The sequence below is a fragment of the Macrobrachium rosenbergii genome, chromosome 19, assembly GCF_040412425.1.
Source record: "Macrobrachium rosenbergii isolate ZJJX-2024 chromosome 19, ASM4041242v1, whole genome shotgun sequence".
Lineage (NCBI taxonomy): Eukaryota > Metazoa > Arthropoda > Malacostraca > Decapoda > Palaemonidae > Macrobrachium > Macrobrachium rosenbergii.
In genome coordinates, this window is record NC_089759.1 from 10964157 (window position 1) to 10976656 (window position 12500).

Sequence of the window (12500 nt, forward strand, 5' to 3'; positions counted from 1 at the left end):
TATATATATATATATATATATATATATATATATATATATATATATATATATATATATATATATATATATATATATATATATATATATATATATATATATATATTAATGTATATATATATACTGAGATATATATATATATATATATATATATATATATATATATATATATTGATATATATATTGACATATACTTACATGTGTGCGTAAATTCTTGCACACAAAATCGAAAGGCATGCCCAGCCTAATAAAACTACCAGGGGACTTCACTAATAAATAGCCATCCCTATTAAGGGCCCATAAATATACTCCTACATATGCTACGGTTATTCATATGCGTTCCAATGACTGCAGCAGCTAAGACTATCATCCAATTGTGCAACAGCGATAAAGGGCGTCTCGCCAATTCGCATTACTTTACTTGTAATCTTTTAAACTCCTTGCACCAATGATGCCTCTCTGCCCCAAAGTCAATATCAGTTTAACGACAGCCTGAATCATTTATCCCAAACTGACGTGGTAAAAACTACGGTTATCGACACCAAAATATTAATTTTAGAGACTTTTCCTAAAATCTTACGAACAATAACAAAATAAACAAACTGTCATTGGTGTTAATCTTGTAGGTCTATTCATTACGGCTTTATAAGCCATATCAAAGTTACGAAACTAGGAAACGCACACTCTAAGTTACTGGAGGTACGAAAAAAAAAGCCACCGACGTAATAGGTCCTTGGCAGTTCTTAAGAAAAACGAACTCATTTTTTTTAACCACGTGACATTCCAACAGGAATGACTGACTGATTGTAAGTATCAGTAATCTAAAGAAAGTTACCGTTTCGGGCTAGCAAGCGAGAAGATTCAGGTTCGATTCCTGGGCAAGATCCACTAAATCCCATTGCGCCTCTGTTGCTTCATGCAGTAAATTGAGTAAAGGGTACTTTAGCGACTCTCGGGCAAATTCAAATAATTTAATCAGTAACGATATATTATGAGTCATATTCTTTATTCATTAGCCTATACAGACATCAATCATGACAACTAAACTACGTCTAAAAGATTTTGTCGTATCAGAATAAATCTTTAAGAAGAATTTTAGGAGCCAGATGACAGTATAGCGTGTAAAATGATACGATATGGAAATTACGGAGGCACTATATTACGGCGTTAATGACGTAATGAATGGGAGGCGGACATGGTCTGGAAATGTCCTTCGCACCACCCCAGTGTGACACCGTCAGCTGGGCTCCTGTGGGGACCAGAAGAGTTCAAAGACCAAGACATAATTTGATGGGAACTATGAGCGCCAGGCTGCAGAATTTCACAGAGGCCTTTTGCGTCGCACGGCGCTGGAGGCGGTGATGATGATGATGATGATGGTTTATTCATAATTTTTATGAACGATAAGAAACTCACGCGTGAAACTCTACGAGAGAATCCCTCAACATTTCACTTACTTCTACCCTTAGCCACCCAAGTAAGATTAACACAAAGCTGGTAATAATGGAAAAAGATAAAACTGGTTACTGGACAACCACTTGATAGTGCGGAAATAAGTTACGGAATTTTAAATAATATATATACACCAGCAACGTTAAATCTGACAATATTTTCTCTTTTAACATTAAAAGGTATGCACAGCTAAAAAAAAAAAACTTAATAATTTGAACGGATGCAAACATGAAATATTAAAACAAGAGAGGGAGTATTTCCAACAGGAATTTATCTAAAACATGCTTAGCAGCTACTCTGAATTAAGGCACTCATCCACGTAAAGAGCTATTTGAGAGAAAGAGTTCGTGGCCACGCCCTTTGAACAAACCCTTGGTTGCGCTGCTTTTATGGCGAAAGAAAACAAATTATTCTCTATTTTCTGGCTTAAATATACAAAATATACATATGACACTATCAACAAAAACATTAATATACCTATTAATAATCACATACACTAAACACAAACACACACACACGCACACACACACACATATATATATATATATATATATATATATATATATATATATATATATATATATATATATATATATATATATATATATAAAGAGAGAGAGAGAGAGAGAGAGAGAGAGAGAGAGAGAGAGAGAGAGAGAGAGAGACGCAACATTCAAGTATTTAGTAAGGGGGGCTAAGAACACATTGAAACAACAGTCATGATGTTCCGCGTTCACTTTATTAAATATAAAATTCAAAGTTTTACAAAACAAACTCTCTCTCTCTCTCTCTCTCTCTCTCTCTCTCTCTCTCTCTCTCTCTCTCTCTGAATATAATATGAATATAATATAGATAGCTAGAATATAAAATTTAGGCCAAAGGCCAAGCGCCTGAACCTATGAGGTCATTCATCGCTGAAACGGAAACTGACAGTTAAGGCGTAACAGAGGAAAACCTAGCAGTTGCACTATGAATCAATCAATTGTTAGGGTAGGGTGGAATGTAAAACAGAAGAAAGCGAATATGAACGGAGGGAATGAAAGGGGTTGCAGTTAGGGGCCGAAGGGACGCTGCTAAGAACCTGGAGTGATGCCTACAGTGCACCGCATGAGGTGCACGAACGGCATTACCCACCTACAGGGAGCAGAATATAAAAACCTTGAAAGAATAAAACTAGCTACAAAATCTCCTACTGTATTCAGACCGGAAAATCTATATTGCAGAATGAGGCAGTTTACTGTACGAAAATAAACTTGATTCGGTGGACTTCTCGGATAAGCGTACGGCAGCAGCCAAAGGTATGAAATGAAATTGAAACCTACTTCCAATATCCAGTTCAAACAGGCGTTTAAAAAGTACCTTTTATGCATTTTAAATCCAATGCTCTTGAAAGTGCCACGCCCTAATCGAAAACATAAAAACGGAGTCGCCTTTTCAGTGAAATTAAAAGTGACCTGGAAGCAATTTCAATCAAGCCGACAAACACACGAGGAATGAAAATTGACGGGAACACTTTCAAGGGTCCATTTGCAGCGAAGTTATGAAACGGAAAAGTCTTGGGATGTAAATGAGGTCATTTTCTTCGCTCCCTGAACAGTCACTTGCAACGCAGTGGTGACTTTATGTTAAGGTATGATACGGGATGGATGATCTTACCTGAAGCTGTACTTATAAAAATTTCGCCAGCGTCACAAAATATCAGCTGCGACTGAAAACAAAGGAAATGGAACAAATACAAAAAAAAAAAAAAAATGTAGCAGGAGGTGTTCTCGCCGATAAGATCGAAAGAAAATATGTCCAGCTTAGTATTCCTTTTTCGTAGCATCATTCTGATTTATCTTTTTTTTTTATTACCGATGAGTGTTAGAGGGAGAGATTTGGTATTGCAATGAATATGGACAGCATTTTTCCATTGCAGTTGTGTCATTACAAATTATCAAATGAAAGAACGAATGAACGAATCAGCATTTCTACTAATGGTGTGTAAACAACTAGGTCACTCTAGCGGGATCAAATAGATACTATCGTCCTTCTTTCAAGTCAACGACGTTCACACCAAGGCATTTGGTGCACTTCTAACGACAAGATCTACGGAGACCGGTAATGGCCAAGGGCTTTTCAGTTCCCCTTTAGGTGGAACCACCACCACCTTCAGCAGGGATATAAATCAGGAGAGGCAGAGAGCGTGTGGCCGCTGTAGCTTCCGCCACAACAGAATTGTAATCTCCTTCTTCCCACCTAACACCCAAATTGCGTCTTTTCTTTTGAGAGGACCATCCAACTGCGTTGGAACTGCATTCTCTCAAGGGAGGTTACATTCACATACTTCTCATGGTAACTCATTCTGGCTTTTAGTCTGTCAGTCATTATGTATATGCTTTTTTATATCATACAAGTCTTCATTCATGCACACACACATGTATATATATATGTATATGTGTATGTATATATATATATATATATATATATATATATATATATATATATATATATGTTTGTGTGTGCACACGCACATTTGCCTGCGTGCGTATGCGTTAATGAACAACATATTCATAAAAAATTACTTATAAAACCACTTTGTGCAAGTATAGTACATTAAAAAATTGTCTGATTACCTTACACACAAACAGAAGAAGGACGCAAAAGTATACTAAAAGAAAAGATAACCAAGTTCTGCTACAACAGTCGCCCAGCGTTGCCTGAACATGGGTGGAAGTCGTTCTTGTAAGAGAATCCTTGAAGTAACGGAAGGTGTTGGAATGTGAGGAAAATCATTAATTGTTGACAAAGACTACACATACTAAGGAAGCATGGACACGCACTTAGAAAAGGAAAAGAATAAAAGGGTGGCTGAACGGAGGCACAAAATAATAATAAATCATACCAGTTCACCTCCGTCACAGCCCCTCTGAAGAAATATAGACGAGATATTGTTGAAGAAAATATAATTTACAAAAAATCTCCGAGCAATATATATAAATATAAATACACACACACACACACACACACACACATATATATATATATATATATATATATATATATATATATATATATATATATATATATATATGTATGTATGTATGTATGTATGTATGTATGTATGTATGTATGTATGTATGTATGTATGTATGTATGTGTACCTGCTTATCCCTGTGGATTTTATAAAAGTAAAAACGCACTAATGATTGTACTTTTTATGAAAAATTACGCTAAGTACCACCATAGACATGAAACGTAAATGGATTTCCATTACTAAATATTTTCCACATAGTAAAATAATGACTCCCTAGAGCTAAGCCCTTAAACCGAATCTACTATCTCTACAATGAACTATAATGAATCTCTCTCTCTCTCTCTCTCTCTCTCTCTCTCTCTCTCTCTCTCTCTCTCTCTCTCTCTCTCAGGTAAACAATACCTAAGTTTTAGGAGATTTATATTTACTCATAAGAATATTCAGAAAATTAATGTTGAGGTGGACAGAAAACGTGCATTGGGGGTTTGCTTTCTTTCATTCCAAAGTTCTCATTATCTTAAGGAGAGAGAATCATCATCCCTGAATATTTGCAATCACCCACTATACAACAGAAAAAAGTGGCTTCCCTAAAAGCTGCCATTACTATTGTGCTGTATTCACCGAGGATATATCATAAAATAGTTTTAACCTTTCAAAATAACTTTAAACGATCCGCCAACAAAGGCCTTTGATACTCCAAAATCTAATATCAATAAACACAATAACCAAAAGAGAAGGCTGCATCCCTCAGCCACCTACCATCACTTCAATCTGCTTAACTAAAGATATACAAATGCTTTGAATCGTTTGACTTCCCCAAACCATAAAGACACGCATCGAAATGCACCAACCATAAAACACAGCAATGAAAAACAAAAATATCGTTATCATAAATGGTCTGATATACCATGGTTTACAATTAAATAGGGTCTGCCAATGACTAATGGTCGGCTGGTGAAAAAATCCTAATATTAAAAAATTAGCATTAACCAAAAATGCATCACCCATGAAAGTCCATATTCATCAAGGGTGTTCATTCATGAAAAATCTTGAACAGCAAATATGTTATTTCCAAAGGTCTTAAATCACCAATGGACCACTGACCATTAAGCAGCAAACAAATAAAATAAAAATATTCCAATGAAAAGGCAGGCAACTTCCAACATTACACCAGCATGCCAATCTGACAGCAAACGTCTTTACCGAATTCTTGAATGGGCTAAGACCTACCGATCGGTAAAAACGTAAAAAACAAAATGAAACACCAAAACAATTGTTACAAGGTTTAAAAACCTACAGTCACTAGGAGCCTCATATCCCACAAAGATATGTCACTGCTAAAGATTTTATTTGAAAAAAAAAAAACTTACAGGATTTAATCACAAAACATTTGCTTGCCCAAAAATTCACAATACAAAAATTTACTATCATTAAGGCTCTACCACTCACTAAGATCTGACACCACCAAAAAGGTTTCTATCACCAATGGCCTTAGATCCCGAAAACATTTACCATCAATGGAATTTGGCAATAAATAAGGCCTGTGGTCACAGTGCCCAGTCATCAAATATTCTCCGAAATCGAATGTCTAGGAACCTTTAAGAACACCTATAAACAGACGCACGCAATCAAAAATCGGTCAACAGAGCCAAAAGATTCTGAATCACAAAAGGTCTTTAATCGTGATCAACACAGAACTCGTCAAATTTGAGTTAAAAATCGATCGAGCATTACAATTACAAGCCATGAAAGATCTGCAGTCACTAAAGGTTTGCCACCAACTAGTACCTACAAAATTATCATCCAAGTCTGTAATTAACGTAGATCTGCCATTAACTGGGTACGCCACTATCCAGAATCTACCATCTTTCAAAGAGTGTAATTAATTACCGAGGAGTTGATACAACCAATGATCTCAGTTCATCAAATTACATTCCGCCAAGAGTAGCCATTGGTAAATCTGTAATCATTAGTCACCTGGAATCTCCAAAAACCAAACTAATGGGATTTATATCTACAAATACGAAAAGTCTGCCTTAATCTAGGACCTACTATTATAGCCTAAATGATTTATAATTCAGTATATAAAAGCTATAATAACCTAAAGTTAATCTTCTGTGTATTGTCTCCAAAGTGTAAATCACCTACATATCACCACCATCGATCTGCAACCATCAAATGCCTGTCAGCTATCCCATCTGCAATGGATCTGTACCTCCCAATGAAAATAATAAAAAATTAAGCAAAATAAAAATTTATATTTCGTTTATAATATGCCTGGGCAAGATTTGGAATGGTGCCATTATTAATAAACCTATTATACCCAGCTCTTGACAAATAAGAAAAAGTTATCTCAGCCTTACCAGACAACTTTTAATTATTGTGTAATTATCTGTATAGGTTTCATGACAATGAAAGAACCTGAAACGAATGTACCATTAAAGAATTTTTAAAAATGTTAAAATGATACAACAGTCAGCAATTAGAAAAAAATGTAAGCATTGTTAATCAATAAAAGACGAAAATAAATGATACCTCCAGGCTTCATATTTGGCATGAAAAGACACTTAACATGCCAAAACGAAAATAAACAAAGCTGAATGAAGAGAGAGAGAGAGAGAGAGAGAGAGAGAGAGAGTCAAAGCCTTAAAGGTAAATAGCCTCGGGCAATAGCCTATATACCGTAAACGAATGCAAAGGAATCACCGTGCAGTGTTTATCATCAGATATTTTCCCGTACTTTCGCTTTCTATAAAAAAAAGGACATCCTACTAAATTTAATTTTTAACACACGAAAAGACTGATATATACAAAAATATGTAAAAGCAAGAACAACTTAGAACTGTCGAAGTAATTCTTACGACTTCACTTTCATACTTTTGGGGAGAGCCACCCTACAGGAAACCGAACGCAGCAAAGTTTCTACAAAATTCCCATTTTTTCACCACTAGAAACATTTTAATTACTGGACAGACTGAAATTCCTTCACTCAAGTGAACTAGAATTTAACTTGAGCTTAACTGAGAAGCGGGAGAGAGAGAGAGAGAGAGAGAGAGAGAGAGAGAGAGAGAGAGAGAGAGAGAGAGACAATCCACTGATTACTTGTTGCTGAACGGTACTGTGGTTAAGAATAAAAATACAAGCTCAAAATCAATGGTAAGTTATGAATACACACACACTCGCACTCTCTCTCTCTCTCTCTCTCTCTCTCTCTCTCTCTCTCTCTCTCTCTCTCTCTCTCTCTCTCTCTCTAAGGTACATTTATGTGAATAAAAAAAATAAAAGTCAGATAAAAATATCCTGTAACAACAGAATTTTATCATGTCAAAACCAGGCCGACTGCCGTGGGGTCGAAAGAGCAAGAAAAAAAGGAGGAGGAGGAGGAGGAGGAGGAGGAGGAGGAGGAGGAGGAGGAGGAGGAGGAGGAGGAGGAGGAGGAGGAGGAGGAGGAGGCGGCTAAGACTACAGAGAATGGCTGTGTGACAACAGAGGTGAAGAAAGAGAGGAAAGGAGGAAAAGCGATTGCATCTGCAGTGGCCTTCAGCCGCTCTCAGGTGAATCACGGTCACCGGTTCCTACGGAGCAACTTGGAGAGAAAAAAAAAAAGTTTGCTTTGGCGGTGTCTATTTGTGAAGGGCGAGTCTCGTTTCCTTATAATAACGCAAAAATAAAAGAATCAGTCTTTATTTAACGCCAAAATAGTACTTCACCTATTTAACGTAATGTATACATGTACACGACAAGTTACTACAGTATATGGGCATTTTCAAATATGTTCTGTAAATGTTCGTTCTCTCAACCCACAAACTATGGAACCTCTCTCTCTCTCTCTCTCTCTCTCTCTCTCTCTCTCTCTCTCTCTCTCTCTCTCTATCTCTCAGGAAATCGCCCGCGGTTAAATACTGTCTAAAGAAACCACGATATTATGCCAATGGATACTGCTGGTCTTTTACAAACGTGTGTCGCTTCCAAAACAAGAAAATTGCACAAGCAAATGGAAATAATCTTGTGGCCAACGCTGCTACAGTAGACACCACGTACATTTAAATAAACAGTGATGTTATTATTACTATTATTATTATTACTGCTATTTCGATTTCTTATATCAAGACAGATAACGGTATTGTTGCCACATGTTCTTAGTCTTCTGATCTGTCACTAACGAAAATTGTTTCACATTTCTGGATGGCAGCATATTATTGCGGTATCTTATTTCGTAAGAATGGTAAATTCGTATTACGTAACCAATTCTTCTCGAAGTGGTGATTTTCTTCATCCAAACACTACCAAGGACAAAGGTCTCTTATTTTACTATTAAGATGTGGAACAGTCATTGATCCTTGTAATTTTTAATAGGTCGTAATGCTTCTTAAAAGTGAATGCGTCCCTTTGCCCTAATTTTGTTCATGATACATTTCCGATCTGCTGTAAATATGTTTGCCGTCATTTCGTTAGTTTATAATTCCATTTGGGACTTTCTATTCTGTGAAATACGCTAATAAAATTTATGCCTTTTGGACTCGCGTACGATAGTGCGCACGCAGATTAATTGCAACAACAATTACTGTTGCCGTCACGCCTGGGATTTCTTTATGCAAAACAGATACGAGCAATCTGCAAATATAATGTATCGCTCGGTGATGGATCTGGTGTTGCATTTGTATCCCAAAGGGATGTTTGATATCGAATATTAAAGAGGAAAAAATACAGTGTAAAGCACAAGGTAGACACCGAACTTTAAAACGTTACTTTCCACTTCGAATTTTATCTGGTATAATACCACCACGTAATAATAATAATAATAATAATAATAATAATAATAATAATAATAATAATAATAATAATAATAATAATAATAATTCATAAAAATTAAGTCTCTTTCTGCCTAACTACGAATGAGAAATAATCATAAAATTGACCATCCCACAAGAAAATTCTTTAAAAACAAACTATTTCTTGGTAATAATAATAATAATAATAATAATAATAATAATAACAATAAAAATAATAATAGTAATAATAATAATAATAATAATAATAATAATAATAATAATAATAATAATAATAATAATTTATGAAAATGAAGTCTCTTTCTGCCTAACTACGAGTAAGAAATAATCATAAAACTGACCATTCCACAAGAACATTCTTTTCGAACAAACTATTTCTTGAATAATAATAATAATAATAATAATAATAATAATAATAATAATAATAATAATAATAATAATAATAATAATAACTTATAAAAATGAAGAGTCTCTTTCAGCCTAATCACGAATAAGAAATAATCATAAAATTGAACATTCCACAAGAACATTCTTTTCGAACAAACTGTTTCTTGCATAATAATAATAATAATAATAATAATAATAATAATAATAATAATAATAATAATAATAATAATAATAATAATAATTTATAAAAATGAAGTCTCTTTCTGCCTAACTACGGATGAGAAATAATCATAAAACTGACCATTCCACGAGAACATTCTTGTCGAACAAACTATTTCTAGGATATAGAGATCCTTGCCATCTGCCAGCGCGACCTTCAGTTTACCAAATGACCTAGATTTAACTCTAAAATATGTATGACCTGGTGATGAATACATTTTTACTTTACATCAACTTCCATGAAAGTACTTCAGCGTTCGGCGCATGCCAGGCGATTATTTAATCGTCCAAAATATTTTCCCCAAATCATATCGAGAAATGTCAATCAAGAAGTGAAAAAGTCAAAATAAAAAATGCCTCGATTTTACTCTAGGCAGCGTACAAGCGGTCCAACGCTAACAGCACTAATTTCTTGCTGAAATTTAAACAGCCTCGACTATCAGCTCTCTCTCTCTCTCTCTCTCTCTCTCTCTCTCTCTCTCTCTCTCTCTCTCTCTCTCTCTCTCTCTCTCTCTCGTTTCTTTTCAAAACAAACATAGCTTACTTAAGCTCAAAATAAATAAAAAAGAAAATCCCTCCCCCCCCACCAACAATCTTTCGGCAATAAAAGGTTTCAAAAACCATCTTCAAAGAAGATGTAACAACAATTCTAAATTGCATAAGACGAAACCACTTGCCTCTGGCAGCAGAGAGTTATATTTGTATTAGTGTAAAGGTTTTTGACGATGTACGCACGTTACCCATGAAATGGACTCCATTCTTCTGAGAGAGAGAGAGAGAGAGAGAGAGAGAGAGAGAGAGAGAGAGAGAGAGAGAGAGAGAATTTGCAATAGCTTCACCTAAGTTTGGTGAGAATTACACCGCCGAGGACTCCCATTTTCACGGTACATATTTTGATGAAGCAATGAACACTAAAGATATTTCTTCTCTCTCTCTCTCTCTCTGTCTCTCCCTCTGTCTCGTTGCCCTAGCTGTGACCCACAAAAGTCCGACTAACAGCCAGATAACTAATCCACAACTTAGGTCAACAGATGCCTCCTGGATTCCGGGGATTGTGATCATTCGTCCCTTCTCGTCCGGTTCGCGTATAGAGCACCGGTCCGTCAGTTTGTGAGCAGAGCACTGCCACTTTGCCACGAGGCCAGAGAGAGAGAGAGAGAGAGAGAGAGAGAGAGAGAGAGAGAGAGAGAGAAATTACGATGGACCGGATAGGAAATTACAATAAAAAGCCTTCGGAAATCAAACTAAACCCGCCGCCCCCATCCCAACAAAAATAAATAACTACCAGCAACATAAACTGAAACATTTCTGAGAAATATAAATGAAATATTTCTGCGGTAAGATTGCTCCACGTAGCAAAGCAATACGGTATTTGGCAAAGGGTTAAATGGACAAATTTACATGCTAATGTATGTGTATCGACAAGTCTAATGCACGTGTATCGACAGGTCTTCTGTACAGAGCGAAAGAAAGACACTTGGCCACATAAAAGGAAAGTGATATACGACAGATAATTGGGTAACATCGTTGCATTTAACTACAAGCAAAATGAAGGTATGGCTCAAACCTGTCAGCTGTGGCTTGTTGCAGCCATAAGACAGTTATGCTCAGATATCCATCAAAATTAGTTTCCCTTTTCCCTATTTCCAAGCGAAGCAAAAATTACCGCTCACTTAATCTTGCATTTTCCATCATTCAGTCAGTATCAATGAAGGCTCCCAGACACATTATCAACTGTAAATTTACTGGCAATATCTCCGTATGTAACATTGTCCATACAAGGCGTCACTATATTAAATATACAGTATATCCTACAAACATACTGTACCGTGCATAACCATTTAAAGACAAAGATACCAGAATTCCTCTAGTACTTCCAAGTTAATTTTGAGCCATAATAATTGCATAACCTCCGTAAATGCAAATGAAAGTTACCAATTCAAGATTCATGGGACCAACTTTTTGATTCTACTACTTCACCTTGGCTCTATCGTAAGCGACCGTGTAATGTACAGTTGTTTTGATAATTCCATGATTACAGTAATCTAACGTAGCTCAATAACTGCTAAAGGAAAACAACCACTAGGCATCAAAAGATCCATTTAAAAAGACCTTCGCCATTCCATGACTGTCCTTTTTCTTTGGTAGATCTGAGCACAAAAGCTATCGTGGTTTACTCCCAAACTGGATGTAGCTGCATTTCAAACCAAGGTCACACTATGAATCCAGGAGGTTCAATTTTGTCAAGAGGAGGCTTTACGTCCTTCTCAAATTGTGTCAAGAGGAGACCTTCCGTCATTTTCAAGTATATAAAAGCTTGGAGGCTTTCTTGAAAGTCCCCTCTGGTACTCTTGTAAAACTAAGGACTTCAGATAATGATCACGTGGTAAATTAGGTCACAGCGCTAAAAATACCATCAGAATTTTTTTTTTTTTCGTCCAACTAAGCATACGAAAAGATTCCTTTCACAGAGTGTAATTGTGAATTAAACACGAAAACACCTCCTAAAATTACGTTAAGCGCCTATGAAATGACATAAAACAAGCGACCCACCATGTATTTATAGATCAACAACGAAGACAGTCTGTCAATAGAAAGTTTTTTACATATTAATACATGAGTTGTACAATGAACATTGC

At 35.8% G+C, this 12500-nt stretch overlaps 2 protein-coding genes across 5 annotated transcripts in view; one reads left to right on the plus strand and one right to left on the minus strand.

Moving 5' to 3' along the window:
- Positions 1-12500, minus strand: part of Lrrk (Leucine-rich repeat kinase) — a 660345-nt gene that overhangs the window by 514406 nt on the left and 133439 nt on the right. The gene's annotated exons all lie outside the window — the stretch shown is intronic.
- LOC136848403 (neurofilament medium polypeptide-like) overlaps positions 1204-12500 on the plus strand; it is a 30431-nt gene continuing 19134 nt past the window's right edge. Inside the window, exons 1-2 of the mRNA XM_067120699.1 lie at positions 1204-1355; positions 7800-8019. Coding sequence (XP_066976800.1) covers positions 1204-1355; positions 7800-8019 — 372 coding nt within the window. The remainder of the gene's footprint in view (positions 1356-7799; positions 8020-12500) is intronic.